Source organism: Herpailurus yagouaroundi, unplaced genomic scaffold, assembly GCF_014898765.1.
Source record: "Herpailurus yagouaroundi ecotype Mexico unplaced genomic scaffold, PumYag 206, whole genome shotgun sequence".
NCBI lineage: Eukaryota > Metazoa > Chordata > Mammalia > Carnivora > Felidae > Herpailurus > Herpailurus yagouaroundi.
In genome coordinates this window covers 2465512-2486187 of record NW_024412437.1, presented here as the reverse complement: position 1 = coordinate 2486187, position 20676 = coordinate 2465512, and the positions used below count along the sequence as shown (strand labels likewise).

At 46.8% G+C, this 20676-nt stretch overlaps 1 protein-coding gene across 6 annotated transcripts in view; it reads left to right on the top strand.

The window, feature by feature from the left end:
- PITPNC1 (phosphatidylinositol transfer protein cytoplasmic 1) overlaps positions 1 to 20676 on the top strand; it is a 273382-nt gene that overhangs the window by 147860 nt on the left and 104846 nt on the right. For all 6 annotated transcript variants that reach the window (XM_040452154.1, XM_040452152.1, XM_040452151.1 and 3 more), the window contains 2 exons: positions 7566 to 7654; positions 8738 to 8745. In XM_040452154.1, the coding sequence (XP_040308088.1) occupies positions 7566 to 7654; positions 8738 to 8745 (97 nt within the window). The remainder of the gene's footprint in view (positions 1 to 7565; positions 7655 to 8737; positions 8746 to 20676) is intronic.

Genomic DNA, 20676 nt, shown 5'->3' with positions numbered 1-20676 from the left:
CGTGACCTGGCTGAAGTCGGACGCTCAACCGACTGCGCCACCCAGGCACTCCCCCCCCCTTTTTTTTTTTTTTCAACGTGTCCTTTGCCCATTTTTAAATGGAGTCTAATGTCTTTCGAAAATGCCATCCGTCCTTTTATTGCTTGTAGCTCATCTCCCAGGGAGGGGATTCCTCGGGCCCCTCCCTACGGCGTCTGAGGCACCGCTGGGTGCACCGTTCATTTCGGCGGTTGCCTCATACGCTCGGAACATTACATTACTTCTCCTACGTTAGCACATTTGGTGATTGTCCTTGGGCCTTCGATCCAGTTCAGTTAACCAAATAAGCGGTATTTCTTGGCTTGGCTTCAAAAAAATCCCCGTTTCAACTGGCATCCAGGGAAAGGAGGCGAGATACTCATCAGTCTCTCAAATAGTGATTCTAAATAAAACCTGTCTCCCAGAATCAGATGCGGGTGGGTCTTTTCTCTGGTCCCTTTGCATTTTCTTTTCATCCGCAGCATCTCTCCCGTCCCTCCCCATGAAGCCCAGGAGGGGAGGGATTCAGGGATGGGGGTGGGGGGCATGGGAGAAAAGAGGGAGCCTATTTTTAGGCTTGTTTTTCAGTCATGAAGTGTCATGTTCTTCCCCACCACGGCTGCTGGATTAATTAGGCTGTGCAGGCAGCTGCCCGTCAGGGAGGGTTGCCAGCTTATAACGGTGGTTCCGCCCAATGCCTGAATCGATCTAATGACGAGGACCACCTTTCTCCTGTTCCATGGCTCTGGCCTTCCAGGGTCACTCTCCTGGCCTCTCTGTGTGTCGCTGGGTAAGAGAGGGCCCAACTTCCCCAAGCTACGAGTCCTGTTTGGGCAAGCAAAGCCGCCCGCCGGTCACTTTGCCTACCAGCTCGTTGGTCCAGCTTGGTTGCCAGGGCTTGGCTCTTTCTCTCACGTTGCCTTTCTCTTCTCCCAGGTCTGCCAGATCTGCCAAGCAGATCGGTCTCATCTCTTAGAGCTTGCCCAGAGTAAGAACTCAGTGCCCAGAGCTTGTGTGGCCTGGGGAGAGCCCGCTGCCCAGGCAACAGGTCATAGAGAGATTGTCGGGGTCAAAGATTCTGACCTGCGGGCTTATTTCCTTGCCGTGTTGAAAGAATCTTTATGGTCAGTATTGAATGTTCGGAGTCAACCGTTACTCATTCAGGAAATTGGTGCCTGCTGTGTGCCAGGCACTGTCCTAGGTGCTGGGCATGCAGCAGGGGCAGAACGAGGATCCCTGTCCTGGGGGATCTTACCTCCTAGGTGGGAGTGACAGTGCGCAGTGGCCATAACATATGGGAACATCAGCTATTTCATTTTTTAATGTTTATTTATTTTAAAAAATTGTTAAGTGTTTATTTACTTTTGAGAGAGAGAGAGAGACGAGAGTGTGAGTGGGGGAGGGGCAGAGAAAGAGGGAGACACAGAATCCGAAGCAGGCTCCGGGCTCTGAGCTGTCAGCACAGAGCCCGATGCGGGGCCGGAACCCATGGATCGTGAGATCCTGACCCCAGCCAAAGTCGGACACCCCACCGACTGAGCCACCCAGGCGCCCCTGAACGTCAAGTATTTTAGAATATTCCATCTTACATATTCTACGTAAATATATAGTCAGTATGTACGCATTGAATATAATATTCAGTAAATGAGATTGATTAACCTACTGTGTTTTGTATACTGGAGAAGTAGAACATGTCAGCGACTTCCTCCCGGCGTGCCTTTCAGTCCATGCAATTCTGCTCCGTTCCGTCTCAGTCCTTAAGAACATGCTGCAGATTCTCACGTTGCCGGGATCGCTCCCTTCTGCTCCTCATCCACCTTCTCCCGTGGGAACGCACAGGAACAGAATGTTGGCCTGGCTGGATCTGAAAAGAACTGGAACGTCCATCGAGTCAAACACGTGCCACCTTGGTTCTGCCTCACTCCTGACCAGTGCCACTGACATCACGTGGCCCTCTCCCTTGAGTGCTTCCCAGCGTGCTAGCCGTGGTACCATAACGCTGTCCAAGCACAGCCTTCCAAGAACTGACACACAGGCAGACCTTTTTTCCCAGAATCCCAATGCAAACTGCTCTTAAAAAGCATTTTTTTTAATGCTTACTCATTTTTGAGAGAGAGAGAGAGAGAGAGAGAGACAGAATCCAAACACAGGGAAACATAGAATCCAAAGCAGGCTCCAGGCTCCGAGCTGTCAGCGCAGAATCCGGCACGGGGCTCGAACCTACGAACCGCGATCTCATGCCCTGAGCCGAAGTCGGCCGCTTAACCAACTGAGCCACTCAGGTGCCCCCAAACTACCCTTTTAAGTAGGGAGAGCGGTGGTGGCGTGTAAGTGAAATTACGAGCAGAATTCAAAGAGCAGCCATAACAGTCATTAATCGGAGATCAGCATACGCGGAACTGGGTACCGACGGTTCTTATCAAATAATTGTCAAATGCCAGGTTGGAAAGAAAAGGTGAGAACATCCCTCCTGGACCAGCGGGAAATGAGGTTCTAAAAGGTAGCTTCGTCCTTTTTAGAAGTCCCTTAAGTGGGCTTTGCTTATGTGAGCACAATCTCCACATCAACAGTGACACGTTTCAGGGACACTGTGAGAAACGCCTGAGCAAAGGGAACCCAGACGGGCTGTCTTTCTGCGGGGAATGTTTTAAGTCCAAAAGGTGGTTGATTCTAGTGCTGCGTATCCCGCATGAGTCGGTGGGTAGAACAGCTCAAATAAAGATTCTGGCGCAGACCATCATAACTCTGATCCCCGTGGAGAAAATGAAATTAGACTCCATTTAGACCACATCTGGCCTAATGATGTTCAGTACCTCCTGGGGCCAAAAAAATATTCCCAAACGAGCCTAGATTGCAAAGAGAGATTAGATATCAGGGCGAGTCTGGTAATAATCTGGATTGTAAAGTGCCAGAAGCTTCTAAAGAAGGGATGGTTTGGGTTTTCAGTTCCGGAAGCTCTTGATGAAGTAAATAAACACGCTTCAGCTGAGACCAGTTCAGGTTATGCCTGCGTTTTGGGGCCTTCTTATCATATCAGTTGTAATTTAGGGAGACCTAGGAAACCGGTGAGAAGGTTTCAGTGACCATATCCACTGAAGTCCAAGGCCGGGTTTCCCAGTCTCGGCACTGTTACTAATATTTAGGGCCAGAGAATTCTTTGCTGTGGGGGCTTTCCTGAGCATTGCGCATTGTAGGGTGTTGAACAGCATCCCTGGCCCCTACCCACTAGGTGCCAGCAGCATCCCTGCCCCCCTCCCCCAACCTCTCATTTGTGACAACCAAAAATGTTTCCAGACTTGGTCAAATGCGCCCCCCCCCTCCCCGGGGCGGGGTGTAGAATCCCCCCCCCACATCCCCCCCCTCCCACCCCATTGAGAACCAGTGCTCTAGGGTGACAACCATACCAGTTTACCCAGGACTGGGGAATTTGGCATGTAGGACTTGTAGCACTAAAAGCAGGACAGCCTCATGTAGACTGGGATGGGTGGGTCACCTGGGTGTGTCATTGATAGGTACTGTGTTTCATACTAGAGTTTAAAAGTGGAAAAAATACATAAAAGTGAAAAGCCAAGTGTTTTGAAAAGTCTGTCTTTGGGGGGCATTGACAGAGGTGTTTGGGCAACAGTATCATTCCACGTCAGCATGTTTTACGATTCTGTAAAGGCTTCAGGGTTTTGTCTGTCCGTCTGTCCTTTTCCTCCGTGCCTCTGAAGCCTGACATGGTGATACGGGCCATTGGGAGGTCTGGTCCCGGCCAGTGGATCAAGAGGACATGATTCAAACCGTGCCACCATTCCAGAAGAGAGACTCTTAATTTTTTTTTTTTTATTGATGTTTATTTATCTTTGAGAGAGAGAAAGAGACAGAGTGCAAGAGGGGGAGGGACAGAGAGAGAGGGAAACATAGAATCCGAAACAGGCTCCAGGCTCCCAGCTGTCAGCACAGAGCCTGACACTGGGCTCGAACCCACGAACTGTGAGATCATGACCTGAGCCAGAGTTGGACACTTAACCAACTGAGCCACCCAGGCGCCCCCTCCAGAAGAGAGACTCTTGTTTGACACCTGGGAGTGAGTTTGAGTGACAGACTTCTCCTTAGAATTGGAGGCTGTGTGACAGTATACATCATGAAAGTGACAGCAGCAGTGGGGACTAATTTAATTCCATTTTCCTTTGCAGCCCTGATAAATCATTGCCACGGGGAAAAATAAATTTTACTTCCTCAGACAAAAATGATTTGAATAATGATGTGCTCTGGGGAAAGTGGGGGCTGAGAGAAAGTCTGTTAGTGGGATTAAAATATTTGAATATTGTATCATGGAACTTTCTGCCAATGCCTCCTGCCCCCGGCCCGGTAAATGGCTTGTAGGGAGAGGTTTTCCTTCCTAGACTAATTGAAGAATCCTATAAAGTGGCATCAGCCCTCTTGCCTGAATGTTGTGGGGTTTTTTTAGGGCGTCGCTTTGGAAAAGGCAGCTTTTTCCAGTGCTTCGTATCCTGGATGAGTTGGTGGATGAAACACCTGAGCTAAAGATTCTAGGGGCTGAAGACCTGACCACGTACAAATAGGAAAGGTCTTGGCGTGGATAGAAAATTGCTGGTGCTTTTCAGCCAGTCTCCTTCCAGGAAAGGGTTGTCGAATAGGGATGTGGTTCTTCTGGGAGGCTGTCTAAGTGACCTGGGGTCTGAGTTATAGAGGGAGGGGGCTGGGGCCCCCGAGTGCCATGCCTCAGGAGCCTAATGCCTGTGGGGAGGGGTTCCGCCCCCAGCGTGGACAGTGGAGAATGGGCTCTGATGCTTGTAGGGAGACCTAGGTACTTGGTCTTGGTCCGAGCTAGAGAATGCCTAGCTTTCTTTGGGGGAGATTCTACAATGCTGTTCCAGTCCATTCTGTTCCAGTCCGTTAACAGCCCAGGGAAGCCACCTGCCCGTGAGTAGAAGCCGTGTCTTGCTACACCACCTGCCGACACGCCTCGCTTTGGGCTCTGGGGCAGAAAGGAGGGAGCCCCGGGGGGAGTTGTGCTCGTGCCCATTTCCTGCAAAGCAAGCCCAGCGCGATTTTCCCACCCTGCACGTCAACCCTGGTTGCCCTGCTGCTTCCGCGACAGAAAGGATAAATCAAAGGCAAAAGCCATAAAAACCCCCGTCAGGAAGCAGCTCGTTCCTTTCAAGCAGTGTGAACGTAAAGGTAAATGAGCAGTTACTGCAGACCTGATTTTATGGGAGCGAGACGTTGTGTGGGAGAGCGGCAAGAAAAATCGCGACGCGGGGCAGAAAATGCTCCTGCCCACGCCGCCCAGCCCACCGGAGAGCGGTGGCCCTCTGTCTGACACCCCCCCAACTTCGGGGAAGCTTTGGGTCCCCCATTTGATTTGGCCCTGATGAGCCGCCCAGAGCTTTGGGGTAGGTCCGGCTGGCCACTGAAAATACATATTTGTCTTTAAAAAAAAAAAAACAACAGAGGGGGTCCTGGACACTGTCAGAAATAAGAGAAACAATTCGAGAAGACATGCGAGGTGCACAGTATTTTTCTGGCTCGGGTTGTCGTTTAAACTCCATGTCCGAGAGAGGTTGGGGATTTGGGGTTCTGTTAGCTTGATGGCCCCATTTTCTTGGAATTCACAACTGCCCCGTAGTGTTATCGTCAACGTGGGGGCCTTCAGGAGCTCAGCGTCTGCGTCCTCTTGGGGTCTGATGTCCGGCTAGGCCCAGAGTCCCAGACCCTTGAGCTGGAAGCCCCAGGATGGGAAAGAAACAAAGTGGGGTGGGGGCCAGGGAGGCGCCTGGGTGGCTCAGTTGAGCTTCTGACTCTTAATTTCAGCTCAGGTCATGATCTCATGGTTCATGAGTTTGAGCCCTGCATCGGGCTCTGTGCTGACCGTGCAGAGCCTGCTTGGGATTCTCTCTCTCTCTCTCTCTCTCTCTCTCTCTCTGCCCTTCCCTTCCAAAATAAATAAATAAATAAAAAAAATTAAAAAAAAAAAAAAAAACTAAAACAAAATGGTAGCATCCGGAAAGACACAAAGCCCCCAGGTATAGTGCTGGGGGCAGGGGCAGGGAGGTAGAATAAAATCATGCAGACATATTTAAGGAATACAGGGTACTATATATTTAAATATAGCATTTACAGAATTCTCTGGGCCTGTACTGCTGTAGAGTTGGCCCCTAAAGGAAAACAAAGCCAAATAAAACTAAACAAAACTCAATGAGTCTTTGTTGTACAAAAGGTCTTGAGACCTGTGCCCCTGGGTTTTCTTTGTTTTAAGAATTTGTTTTCTGCTAATGGCTGCGCGGGTTCCTGCTCCAGGGAAAGGCTCCATCACTGTATCCTTTCCAGTGGCTGCCTTAACAGATCCCCACACACGGGGTGGCTTCAAACAACGCGGATTTGTCCTGTCTCGATTCTGGAGGCCAGAAGTCTGAAATCAAGGTGTGGGCAGTGCTGATTGCCCCTGGGGGCTCCGCGGGAGAGGCTGTTCTGTGCCTCGCTTCCAGCTTCTGGTGTCTGAGGCAATCCATGGCTCGTGGCTACATCACTCCTGTCTCCAGCTTCTGTCTTCACCTGGCTTCTCCCCCTCTGTGTATACCTGTCTCTAAATCTCCCTCTCCTTTCTCTTACGAGGACACTAGTGCCTGGAGTGAGGGCCTAGCCTAGATCCAACGGGATTCCATCTTGGGATCCTTAATTACCTACAAAAGGCCTGCTTTCACATAAGGTTAAGTTCACAGGTGCTGGCTGTTAGGACGTGGCTACATCTTTGGAGGGGACACAAGTCCCCCAACTCCAGTCACCAAGGGGCTATGTTTTGTTATTCTTCATATCTCTAAAATCATTACTGTCTGTCGTTTTAGTTCGTTTTTAAAACATCGCCCCTGTGGATTGTTGAGCTGACACCCGGCCCTGACATTTGCCTCCGTCTCCCTCCCTATTCGGTCTTAAACATCCTATCCGACCACTTCCGCCATATGACTCCTAGGAGACCAAGGCCAGGCTGGCCAAACCCTCCCAACGGCACACCTTCCAGGCACTGAAACCTCATGTCCTTGTAGATCAGGTCAAAGAGGACAGGCTAACAATCGTATGAGGTTCCCCATCCCCACACCCAGGCTGCCATCTGCCTCCCCACATTTTAAGAGCATATGAAGGGGCCCCTGGGTGGCTCAGTCGGTTGTGCATCTGACTTTGGCTCAGGTCCTGATCCCGTGGTTCGTGAGTTCAAGCCCTGCGTGGGGCTCTCTGCTGTCAGTGTAGATCCTGCTTTGGATCCTCTGTCACCCTTCTCTCTGCCCCTCCCCCGCTTGTGTGCGTGGTCTCGCTCTCTCAAAGATAAGAAATAAACATTAAAAAAAAAGAGCAGATGCATATGCACAGAAAATGGTGAACTATGGTGAAAACCAGAGGGATGGGGAAGAGATGACCCGTGGAGAGAAGGGCTGTCTAGGCATGTCTCCACTTTCTCTGGCAGTTTATCCAGAAAGGTGTGGGAGCACGTGAGACTCTGGACAGACTCTTTCTAATTGTCTTTTTTTTTTTTTTTTTCCTCTTAGCAAACTGCCCAGCTGGGCTAGAGCTGTTGTTCCCAAAATATTTTACGTTACAGAAAAGGCTTGGAACTATTATCCCTACACGATTACAGGTAAGTCCGTTTTACAACCGGCACGTCACATGTAGCAAGAGAACGTAGTGCGGTAGTCAGATTTCACTGATTCAGGGTTTATTATCTAAGCAGGGACTGTGAGAGCCCCGTAGTATCTGTCTCTTCACCATTTGCCTTTGTCCTTTGAGATCAGTGCTCTTCCTAGTGGGGGCTGGTAGGAATTGAACTGAACCATTCCAGCTTGCTTCTTAAAGTGATTTTATTAAATAGCTAGTGGAGAAGGAACGTGAAAGGTTTTTTTTGTTGTGGTTGGTTTTTTTTTTGTTCGTTTTTTTTTTTTTGTTTTTTTTTTTTAGTAATATGTCTAGAGTTTTCGTGATCCCTGTTTCTCCCTATTTCCTCAGTAGTCCCCAAGTAATTTGGGGATGTGGTTTGTAAATAAACAAGTTTGTTTACTTTGATTTGTTTTACAGCTTCTCCCAAAACGTTGACTATAATTTATGTCAAAGGTTCTATTGGGTCTCTCTGCCCCAACTACTTCCTCTGCAGTTGGATAATACGATAATTATAAGATCACTTTCCCTCTTACTTGGAATGGGATGATAATAAACTCTGTGTTGATTCTGAACTAGAAACTGTGCTCCCAGATTTGCAAGGTTTGGTTCCTGTCCCTCAAACACGAAAATTCAAGACCCTACTTGAATATCATAACAGGCTCTTCTTACTGGTTATAAAAGCTGCTTTTCCACTTAAAAGAGTTCCTTTGTGGTTAATGAAATGCTCCACTGAAATTATTAGCCTTTAATTCTGCTTTTATAATGCCAGCTCGATGGTTTTTAATTAGCCACAAACCTATAGGCTAATTGAACCTTGTCTTACAGTCCTTATCTGCCCAACCACAGAAGTATCATCTGTAAGAGTTTCATGAGCAAACATGGAGATATTTATGAAAGTTCAGTTTTTGGAAGGTTTCTTTAAAATATTTTTAATAATTATAATTCACCAGTATTTGTTAGTTCTGTGGTTTTATAAGCCATGTGGTTGCATATAAGCATGGTCTAAATCATCATTTTGTCTCTCTTTTTTCTTTTCCCTCTTGCCCAAATGAACATCCGGGACCAGAATACACAGTAAGTGTCATTTAATCATTTTTAAATAGTCAGTTTAAGAACAGTGGAGTAATTGGAACTTCCTGTGTCTTTCTCATCGTACCACGTAATAAAAAAATAGGGGAATAATTCAAATCAGAAATATTTAAATGTAGGCTATTACATAGCTGTATGTAATGCAATAACTCGCATGTTCTCATTTGTTCAAGAATATGAATGTTAATTTGAAATGCCTTGATATTCACCTTACATAATTAACTTTTGCTTGTATTTTTAAATAGCTTGACTGCTCTACTTGTGATCGTTCAATGTAATAGAGCAGTTGCCAGAAATGCAATATTAAAGTGATGATAATAGCTGTTGACAGAAGGCGGGGCTGATACCTAAAGGCTGTGATCTGATCACTTATTGGAAAACCTCGTAACTAGAAAGACGTTCATTCAGATTATTTTCCTCTGAGCTCTGGATTGGGCAGTCTTGATGGCTTGATGAAAATCATTTGATTTCTTCCTGCCCTAAGGGCCTCTAAAATCATTACTTAGTTAGCATTAAAAAAGGAGACCCTATAGTATTGCTGTGTTACCGCGTTTTCATTTGGATCATTTTCCTCAACAACCAACAGGTCAGGTTGTCATAATAAAAGAATGGGGGGTTGCCGGGGTGGCTCAGTCAGTTGAGCATCCAACTCTCGATCCCAGCTCAGGTCTTGATCTCAGGGTCGTGAGTTCAAGCTCCGCACTGGGCTCTCTCTGGGCGTGAAGCCTACTTAAAAAAAAAAAAAAAAAAAGAAAAGAAAAGAAAAAAGAAAATGGTTAACTGAGCTATAATGGAGTTGAGTTTTTGGTCTTAATCAAAACAATCAAAGGAAAGAGACCTGGTGAGAGGGAAGTGGAGGAAAATGATTCATTGTGTCCTTGGCAAGAGCACAGTGCTTTGCACATAATGAATGCTCAATAAATAGTTATTGAATGGCAGAAGGAAGGCACAGACAGATGGATCATCTCCTCAGGCAGAGGAGAAGGGTCACTGGCTTTGGAGTCAGGTAGGCCTGAGTGTCCTCTGGCTCTGGCTTTGCCACCTTCCTGCCCAAAGTTCTTAAGCACGTGACCCCAGTTGCCAGTTTTTTAAACTTACATGACTCTATGACTATATTCTCACCTGTCCTTTGCAAAAGGAAGAAAATAGTATCCAAAGTTGTTCATAAAATTAAATTTATTCCACATAAAGTTTCCTTTAGGAGAATAAATCACATCCCTCATTCTTGGGTATTACAATGTCTTTCCTTGGGCCACCTGGGTGGCTCAGTCACTTGAGCATCTGACTCTTGATCTCAGCTCAGGTCTTCAGAGCCGTGAGTTCAAGTGCAGCATTGGGCTCCATGCTGGGTGTAAAGCCTATTTAAAAAAATTTAGATAGGGGCGCCTGGGTGGCTCAGTCGGTTGAGCGTCCGACTTCAGCTCAGGTCACGATGTCGCGGTCCGTGAGTTCGAGCCCCGCGTCGGGCTCTGGGCTGATGGCTCAGAGCCTGGAGCCTGCCTCCGATTCTGTGTCTCCCTCTCTCTCTGCCCCTCCCCCGTTCACGCTCTTTCTCTGTCTCAAAAATAAATAAATGTTAAAAAAAAAAATTAAAAAAACAATTTAGATAAAAAAATTTTAGATAAAAAAATTTAGATAAAAAGATAATAAAATATATTTCCTTTTACGAAACGGTAGGAATATATATAGCATTTCTTCCCTAATGTCTGTGAAAAGGCAATTCTTTGGCAAAATACAAGTATTACATTTTAGAAGTAAGCAGCTTAACTTCTCTGAACCAGTTTCTTCATCTCTAAAATTGGACTAAACCCTCTTCCATAGAGCCATTAATAGAAGGATTCAGTGATTTAACATGGGGATCAGAAGACTTTTTTTTTTTTTAATGATTTTATTTATTTTTGAGAGAGAGAGAGCGTGTGTGGGGGAGGTTCACAGAGAGAGGAGGACCAAGGATCTACAGCAGGCTCTCTGCTGTCAGCACAGAGCCCAATGTGAGGCTCGAACTCACAAACTGTGAGATCATGACCTGAGCCCAAGTTGAACGCTCAACCGACTGAGCCACCCAGGTGCCCCTAGAAGACGTTTTCTGTAAAGGATCATATAGTAAATATTTTCTGCTTTGGGGGACAGCTTCTGTCACTGTGAAGGCAGCCATGGACAGTATGTAAAAGATGTTGGCCTGGTTGAATTTCCTCGGACAGCAGGCCCAGTTGGGTCCCAGGCTATAGTTTGCCAACCCCTGATGTATACAATGGTTAGCACGTTGCCTGTACATAGCAAGCAATTAAATGGTTCCCCAGCAACACTATCCTCAGCTCCATGGCTGCTAGCGATTGAACCGCCTCTAAGAGGAATGAATGCTTGGGTATCTTTTGAGTCTTGCTTCTGTTAACAGTTGTGCAAGTTACCTCCCTCTAAACCTCCATTTCATTGGGGGCGCCTGGGTGGCGCAGTCGGTTAAGCGTCCGACTTCAGCCAGGTCACGATCTCGCGGTCCGTGAGTTCAAGCCCCGCGTCAGGCTCTGGGCTGATGGCTCGGAGCCTGGAGCCTGTTTCCGATTCTGTGTCTCCCTCTCTCTCTGCCCCTCCCCCGTTCATGCTCTGTCTCTCTCTGTCCCAAAAATAAATTAAAAAAAATGTTGAAAAAAAAAACAAATAAACCTCCATTTCATCATCTGTAAGCGGGGAAAATGTAGTAACTATCTCATAAGGGCGATACGAAGATTATATTAAATAATCTAACGTGAAATCTTAGCCCAGTCTTTGGTGCATGGTGAATGCTCGCTAAATGTTCAATGCTAGAAGCTGCCATCGTTACAATGGAAGTCCTATGGGCGAATAAATGGGAATACATCTTGGTGCCCTTCAATGCAGACTGGGCTCCAGTTCTTAGACCGGATGGGGCTAATTGTCTAGGATATTATTTGATTTTATTGATATCTGATGTTATCCTTTTTCCTGCTTCTCCGAAAGCTTGTACATGGACTTTTCACTTGAAATGTGATCAGTAGTTACAGGGACAAGAGAATTCATGTCCCTATAACTATGCAAAGGCAGTTATTTGCTCAGCGAGCTTTAGAATTAGGTCACCTTGACTTGACCCAAAACTCATGGCACTTATTCCCCCAGAAGCCAATGACCATACCATGAAATGTGGGGGTGATTCATGGAGAAATGAAGTCTGAAAAATGTTTGACATCACGTTCAGTTTTTAAGAATATACATTAGAGGACTTTGGTTCTGAAAACAGGATGCATCAGAATGAAGACCACAGCTCCTGACAAAGCCATTCCCATGGGGACGCACCTCCTCGAGCAGCCCTCCCATGAAAAGCTTTCTGGCCAGCCCCCATTACCGTGGACTCGGTCTCCTGTGCTGACCTCTGCAGAGGCCACGGCGGATTTCTCAGGGGTCGTGGCCTTTCTTTCTGTCTAACTTCTGCCCCACGGGACTCCTGTAGGTCTTTTTTTCTTTTTTTTTTTTTAATGTTTATTTATTTTTGAGGGAGAGAGAGACAGAGAAAGCACGAGCAGGGGAGGGGCAGAGAGAGAAGGGAGACACAGAATCTGAAGCAGGCTCCAGGCTCCGAGCAGTCAGCACAGAGCCCTGACACGGGGTTTGAACTCATGAACCGCGAGATCATGACCTGAGCCGAAGTCGGACACTTAACTGACTGAGCCCCCAGGTGCCCCAGCTGTAGTTCTGATCACACAGCTCAGACTTTCAAAGGATCACGTTATTTTATTTCTATTTGAGAAAACTTTTGGGATAAAACATAAGTTAGTTATAGTTGTATAGGCTCATACTCACCCCCTTCTGTTTGACTCGATGTATTGCTTGATCTTTTCTAGGGCCCTTTTTTTTTTTAATTTATTTTTTTGTCAGTTCCCCCCTAACGGTACCCCCAATCCTTGGGGTAGTTGATTAGGCCTGCTGAAACAAAGTACCACAAGATAACAGAAATTCATCTTCTCGTGGTTCTGGAAGCTTAGAAGTCTGAATCAGTGGTTGGCTGGGCCATGCTCCCTCTGAAGCCTTATAGGGGCAGAATTCTTTGCCTCTTTCCAGGTTCTGATGGCCTCAGGAGTTCCTTGACTTGTGGCTGCATAACTACAGTCTCTGCCTCCGTCTTCACATGGCATCTTCTCCCTGTGTGTTTGTGTGTCTGTGCCTTCACCTGGTGTCCTCCTTCCTGTGTCTCCTCTTATCAGTTCACCAGTCCTGAGGTGACTGGGTGGCCCAGTCAGTTGAGCGTCCGACTTCAGCCCAGGTCATGATCTCATGGTTCGTGGGTTCGAGCCCCACATTGGCAGAACCTGTTTGGGATTCTCTGTCTCCTTATCTCTCTGCCCCTCCCCTCCTCTCAAAAATAAACATTAAAAAAAAAAAGAGAGAGAGAGACCAGTCCTGTTGGATTAAGGACCTGCCCTACTTCATCTTATTATAAATAATTCCATCTGCAGCAGCCTTAAATCCAAATCAGATTACATTCTGAGGAACCCAGGTTAGGACTTAAGCACATATCTGGATCGTGGGGCGGTAGGGTGGGCTGGGACGGACACACACACACACACACACACACACACACACACAATTCAACCCATAGCACCATCTTTCAGTTTTAGATCAACAATCATTTATTAAACACCGACAGCGTATAAAACATCATGCTAGTAGGTTCCATTGAGTAGCTCCTGTCCTTTGGGGAGCCACAATCTTGTGGGGGAAAAGCTAGACATTCCAGTGGCAGCCATCAGCAAGGCACAGGGTTTTCTGGAGGCAAAATGGGACAGGCCATCATTCAGCCCAGAGGGCAGGCTGACACCAGACCTGCCCACTGAGCTGGATGAGCTCTGAGTGAGGCTGATGGCAAAAATTCAGACCAGAGGGCAGAATGCATGGCACTGGGCCATCCAGGCAGACAAGCAGGTGCAAGGAGCAAAGGTGAAAAGAAGAGCCTTGGTCTCTGGACCGGGGCCTGGAGCTTGGTGTACAGGTAGGAGCAGGACACGGCCATCTTTCACAGGGGACTTGATCACGAGATATGGGAGTGATAAAGTCGCCAGCTTTAGCAAGTAGAAATACAGAATGTCCTGTTGAATTTGACTTTTCAGATTAATGGCATATAGTTGTTAGTACTTCTCAAGTGTTGCATGGAATATACTTCTACTGAAAGATTGCTCATCTTCTATTTTTTTTTTTTTTTTCTGGCAACCCTATGGGAGGGGGGACAGCACTGGGGCAGAGCTCATGTCAGAGACTTAAGGACAAAAGTCAGGTTATAAGGACAGGGGCACATTGGTGGGCCAGAAGAAAAGGAGGAGAGGGAACTGTATGACTCGGCAGCTTGTCCTAAAGTTAACGTGCCACCTTAACCCGAAGGCCAATCCAGTGGCCTGTCAGAACAACTTAAGTACTTCCTGCCTCAGGTAGGTTTGGCTCAGGAAGTGAAATGGATTAAAGGGGGCGGGGCTTGGGAAGATTAGAGGAGAGCAGATGAGTGTAGGACTGTCAATATTTCAAGGAATATGGGTGCTAAGGGTTGTGGTTGAAGGACAGAGCGTTGTAGAAAGGCGAGAGAAATTTTGCCTGGAAGAAATAGGGAAGATTTCCTGGAGAAGGCGGGATTTGAGCTGGACCTTGGGAATAGTAGAAGTCCTACCTGCGGACACCCGCTGTGTCTTCGTCAGTTCAGGCTGCATAACAAAAAACACCATGCACAGGGTGGCTTCAACAACAGACATTTATTTCTCACAGCTCTGGAGGCTGGGAAAGTCCAAGATCGAGGTAGCAGCTGATTCAGTTCCTGGAGAAAAAGCCCTCCTCCTCCTATGGCTTCATAGAACTGGGAAAAACAGAAAGCCACCTCTGATCTCTTCTTATGAGGGCACTTATCCCATTGTGAGGGCCCCACCCTCATGGCCTCATCTAAACCTCATCACCTCTCCAAGGCCCTACCTCCAAATGCCATCACATTGGAGGTTAAGGTTTCAAATATAAATATGGGATGGTGAGGTGTGGGGGCGGGGGGGCAGTCCGGAGCATGCACGCTCCAGTCCCAGTGGGTAAGTGACATTGCTGGATCCTGGAAGCTTGGAGGCCAGGTCATGGTGGCTTTGAATGTCATGCGAGGTCTGTATTTAACTCTCTACAGGAGGCCACATTGTTCCTGGCTAGTTCACTTTGATTTTCCATCCTAAACATAGCACAGGTTTTCTGTCTGCCTTCCCAGTGACTGGGGGTCTGGGTTTCTCCCTCTGGCTGCAGTGGTCATTCTGAAGTTGCCTCCCTCCCCTTGCCTCACACTCAGCCAAGTTCTCACGCTCTCTGCCCCGACAGTTCGGGAGGAAGAGCCCACTCTTCTCCCTGACTCCAGGCTCTGCTCCCTGGATTTACGACAGATGCTTTCAATTGTCTTCATCCTTTTTTCCTGTTTTAAATGCTTTTCCGTTGGCCTTTTTGTCCCCCAATCCTTTCATCCTAAATACCTCTTCTTGATGTCGTTTCAAGCCCGTATTTCCTGCCTGTGCCCAGAGTTTTGCCCAGAGCAAAACTTCTCCAATGCCTGACTCTCAGCTGGGATCACCACACCCTGCCCTCCCTACCCTCCGGGGAGACACAGGGGCTCCTAATACCCTAGACCGCTCTCTGTTCTCATAGGATTAGCCCAGAGCAATGTTCATCTATTCCTAGGATCCCCTAGGTCCTCTATCTGACTGTCCAGCCTATTACTGAGACCTCATGCTGCCCTCATTTGTGACAAAACCCAGACAAGAGAACTTTCTATTTAGGGTCATGTAAGGCTTCAACATTATCACAGTGATCAAAACATAAAAGCTTTTTCATCACTGTGTATGACTGAGTCGTTAGGATTACGTGGAAATGCCATGTGCCCAGGAAGTGGAAAAAATATCCTTAGCTTGGTTATAGGAAAAAGTCTTAATTACACAGTAAACAAAGACTAACACGATGACAATTTTCCAGAGGACGGACTATCTATCCAGCCCGTTCTTCAAAACCTGCCGGTTCTTCTGTAGTTTGTAAAGTCACAAAGGAAGGTGCCCGAAGAGACTGGCTGCCTTCCAAAGTTCACTGATTTTGTTTCTCTTGAGCTAAAAAAAAAGGCGACGCTGGGCTACGAACATAGCTCAGCCGCATCAGTTCAGCCTTGGTCGTGATAAAGGGGAAAAAGTTTTTTCTCATTTGTACGAATTTGAAAACTGAAGCTTACAGTAATTTGATAGTGGTGGCCCAGATACACAGTTACTATATATATTTGGGGGCCATGATCATCCCACTCCACCAAAATATCTTTTTTTTTTATTATTTATTTAAAGATTTTAGTTGTTTAAAGTAGGCTCCACACCCAAGTGCAGAGCCTGAACTCACAACCCCGAGATCAGGAGCTGCCTGCTCTGCCGACTGAGCCAGCCAGGCTCCCCTCCGCCAAAATATCTTTCAGTAAGAATTCACAGAAGAAGCAATGACAGATGGGAAGCCCCTTTGTACTGGTGAGAATGGCTTCTGTTGCCCAAGATGCAGAGGTGGTGAGGTGTCCCGTGTTCCTCCACATTGTCGTTATTTAGTTGAAAAAGGTGGACAAGGTAAATTATAACAGACCAGGGAGAAGGAGATGACTCTTGAATGAGTAGCTCAAATGGTGTTGAGCCACAATGAGAGATGGGGTTGTTTGGGGTTGGTTCAGACCAGCCAGGGTAGAGAGTCGAGCCTGTTCACCGTTGAGAACGTATCATGAGTCACCCGAGGCGAACTCGGGCCATCTTCCCAGGAGTGGCACGGGAGGCTGAGGTATTTTTCTGAAAGCAACTAACGGCTCTGGATAGGAACTTTCCTTGAAATCTTAGCCTCAGTAGATCCCCGATAATTGAAAGTGCTGATGGGTGCTTGTGTGTGCAGACCGATGATCTCCATGCCCATCAGGCTTTTCTTGAGCTCCCATCCCCACCTTCCACCGAGTCCCAGCCAAGGGTCGTAGAAATCACTGAATTACATACCTAGGAAATAGGTGCCAGTACAGAGAAAATACACTCAACGCCTGAACGCTAGGATTAGTCTTATTCAGACGGACATGAGAGTACAATCTGGCCATCTCAACTCAGCTAAGAGAATGATGGTCCTTAAGTGTTCCTTCTCTGGAGTCATGGAGACAAGGGTAGGGATGGGGGTTAGATAGTTAGGAAACAACTTTTATCTCCACGTCGCAATTAACCCTGAATATCCAGGGCAGAAGGTAATCGTGGTGATCAAAAAGAAACAGCCTTCCAGTTGGGGGCGCAGATGAGCAAGGCAGCACTTAGCCACAGGCCGGAAGAGGACCCTCCCAGAGAAAGAAAAGAAAAAAGTCAAGGGAGACATAGGTCATGACACAGGTCATAGACCATAAATAGTCGAGAGTCAGAATAGACAAGTTCAGAAATCTTCAGGGGTCAAGAGATTTTAGGTGGAAAGAGTCTAAAACCACTTACACCTATCATTAAATTGTGCACAGCCAGTTAGGTTGGGAAGCACTGGGTTATGCAAAGCTACAAAGCTTAAGTTATTGCAGGACTTGTCAGAGGCTTCACTTTTCTGCCATACATTGCGAATCTTCACATGGGAGCTGCAGCACTTTCCACACTTATTTTCTCCTTGGGATCTTGGGTTTTGTAAGGACAGCCTTCTAAACCTTAGGGGAGCTCCAGAAGCTTCTCTCAGGGTTAGAGCCATTATGCACCCACAAAATAGGTCAGTGGATCAATTCTATTTCAGTAAATGTTGTTTTCTCTAAAATTTCAGTGAGTTAATACATTGCATAGTGATTACTGTTCCTCAAATACCAGTGGTTTGAAAGACTCCCAACAGTAATGACCTGTGAATTTCTTTCCAAATGGTGCCGTGTGACCCCACAGCAAAGGCAGCCCTGCACGGAGATGACAGTGATTTGTTTCTATTTCGAAAATGAACCGGTCATGTAGGGGGTGGCGGGGGGGACCTTATTCACAGACCTAGTCAGTTGGTGCCTGGTGACTCAGGATCCTTGGAAAAGCAGTGTTCTTTGTCTGGTGGATCCCCTTTTCCATTTCCTCTGGCTGTTCCCAAGCTGTTCCTTGTACTTCAAAGTAAAGTAATTCAGCCATCTTGGGGGAGAGGGCAGGCGATAAAATGGGCTTCTCTACCATAACGTTAACATTTTGAAATTGTTTGCATTTTTTTTTTTTTTATAAATTTTTTTTTTCAACGTTTATTTATTTTTGGGACAGAGAGAGACGGAGCATGAACGGGGGAGGGGCAGAGAGAGAGGGAGACACAGAATCGGAAACAGGCTCCAGGCTCCGAGCCATCAGCCCGGAGCCCGACGCGGGGCTCGAACTCACGGACCGCGAGATCGTGACCTGGCTGAAGTCGGACGCTTAACCGACTGCGCCACCCAGGCGGCCCAAAATTGTTTGCGTTTTTTAAAACACCGCTCAGAATGACTTTATATGGGTCAGTCATCAGAGAGAAAATACATGTTTTCATAGAATCTTCCTTCTCTTTTGTTTTCTGTTTTCCACTTGTGGCACTGAAAATTGGATTTCTCTTCTCTGGTTTATTAGTACCTATGGAATTGTGTTCAGTGTATGTTGGGGAGGGAAGAATAGTACAACTGCACAGATTTTGTGGGGCAGATTTCGTTGTGTAAAAATACAATAAATTGCCTAAATTTGGTGATTAAAATAGAGTGCAAAATTGCCCCCGTGTTTTTGACCCTCTGACCACTAAGATAATCTCAACTGTGTGATATCTAACATCTTTTCAGTTCAGAATCTCAACATTGATCTTCTTTTTAAGAGTGCGTGCGATTTGTTGTTTGGTTTTTTTTTTTAATATATTTTTAAATAAGGAATGTGCCTGGTTTGGTTCAGAGGGGTGGTTCTTACAGTTTTTAATTGAGAAGGCTTGTCATAAAGTTTGCTATGCAGCCTGTGTATTTGGGGAGTTCCTCTGAGTCTTTCCCATCTCTATTATTTACGTGTAATTCTTTTTCATTGGATGTGTTCTGCCTGTCTCTTTAAATCCCTGTCCTGCCTTCATTGTGTGTAGCTATCAGTATTCACAGGCACCTTCTGCTTATTTCTCCGTGACAGGTCCAGCTTTAGACTGTATGAGCCTGAATTTAGTTTCCCTGCTCGATTTTCGTAGAGGCGCCAGCAGCAAACCATGCCCCATTGAGAAAACATATTTTCATTCATGTCTCCACTGCCTCTCCCTCCTGGCCTTGCTTCTCCTGCAAGATGCTGTTACTCAGCTTGTCAGAGGACGGAAGAGGCTCCTGCGATGAATGAACTAATGAATGAACAGAGAGCCTCAGTGTAGGGTGCAAGCTGCTGAGTAGCCTCGCAGAGGCTGGGGGCTGGAATACAGACAGATGTTTTCGGTGGGGGCTGGAATACAGACAGATGTTTTCCTTCCACTCGGTCCCGTCCTCTCGTCCTCCCCCACTTCTCTTTCAGGCCCCACTGTTCTTCTTGGCCACCCTTTTCTTCCTGTGCAGCATATATTAGGGAAGTCACTCAGACTCCTCGTCATCGTTATCCTTTACATGCAATCCCTTTCTCCTTCTCTTTGCTTTAAAATTCTTCTTCTTGGGGCGCCTGGGTGGCTCAGTGGGTTAAGCGTCCGACCTCGGCCCAGGTCACGATCTCGCGGTTCGTGAGTTCGAGCCCCGCGTCGGGCTCTGTGCCGACAGCTCGGAGCCTGGAGCCTGCTTCTGATTCTGTCTCCCTCTCTCTCTGCCCTTGCCCCACTCGCGCTCTGTTGCTCTCAGTGTAAGAATAAACATTTAAAAAAAAATAATTTAAAATTCTTTTCTTCTTCTTCTTCTTCCTCCTCCTCCTCCTCCTCCTCCTCCTCCACCTGGGTTCGTCTTCTCCGTTTTCTGGAACTGTCATTGCAGTTTATTTTCCCAATCACCCCATTGCATTGCCACCCACCCTATCTAGGTGTAAAGTCATACATGGCCCTCAGAACCCAAGAACCCAGTGGAAGCCCGGATAGCTCCCCTTCCTTCCTGTGCACCTTTGCCTGCATGATGACTGCAATTCTGAGTAGATGGGAGGGACAGCTGGACATACGCCTTCTTGAAACTGGTGTGTGTGTATGTGAAGGATCTCTGCCTAATAGAGGAGTTTATATATGTGACTGTGTGTGTATGTGTGTGTAAAACACTTTACGATTATGGGGCAAAATTTCAAATTGGGAGAGTAAAGGAAGGGGCGCCTGGATGGCTCAGTCGGTTGAGCATCCAACTCTTGATTTTGGCTCTGCTCATGCTCCCAGGGTCAAGGGATCAAGCCCCACGTCGGGCTACGTGCTGATCCTGGAATCTGCTTGGGATTCTCTCTCTCTCTCTTTCTCTCTGCCCCTCTCCTGCTCACGTGCAACCACGTGCGCTCGCTCGCTCTCACTCTCTAAAATTAATGAATTAATTAATAATTAAAAAAAAAAACAAAGAAAAGTATTTAAAAACGGAGTAAAGGAAGTTGAGAGTTACTTTAAGATCTAGATATCTATCAGCTGCCTTTACGTACAGATTGACCACCCATAGTCTCTTTACAAACAACACAGACTACAGCCCCAGAGTCCAAAAAGACAGTAACTCCTAAATTCTAGACTTCATCTCACGAGCCCTGTGGCACATTCTCATGTAGGTCTCCTGCTGGTGAAACTTGAAAACATTTGCAGATTCATTTTTACTAATGATCCCATCTCAGGCTGAAATACCCTGTACGGCCTTGGAGTACATTTAATATGATAATATAGAATACAGTACCAGAGAATCAATGTCTTCAGGGGAATTCCATTAGAGAGAAGGTCAAGTCTATATTGAGTTTAATGTTCATGGATAGCAGGGGGACCCGTGTGCACGGAGACAGA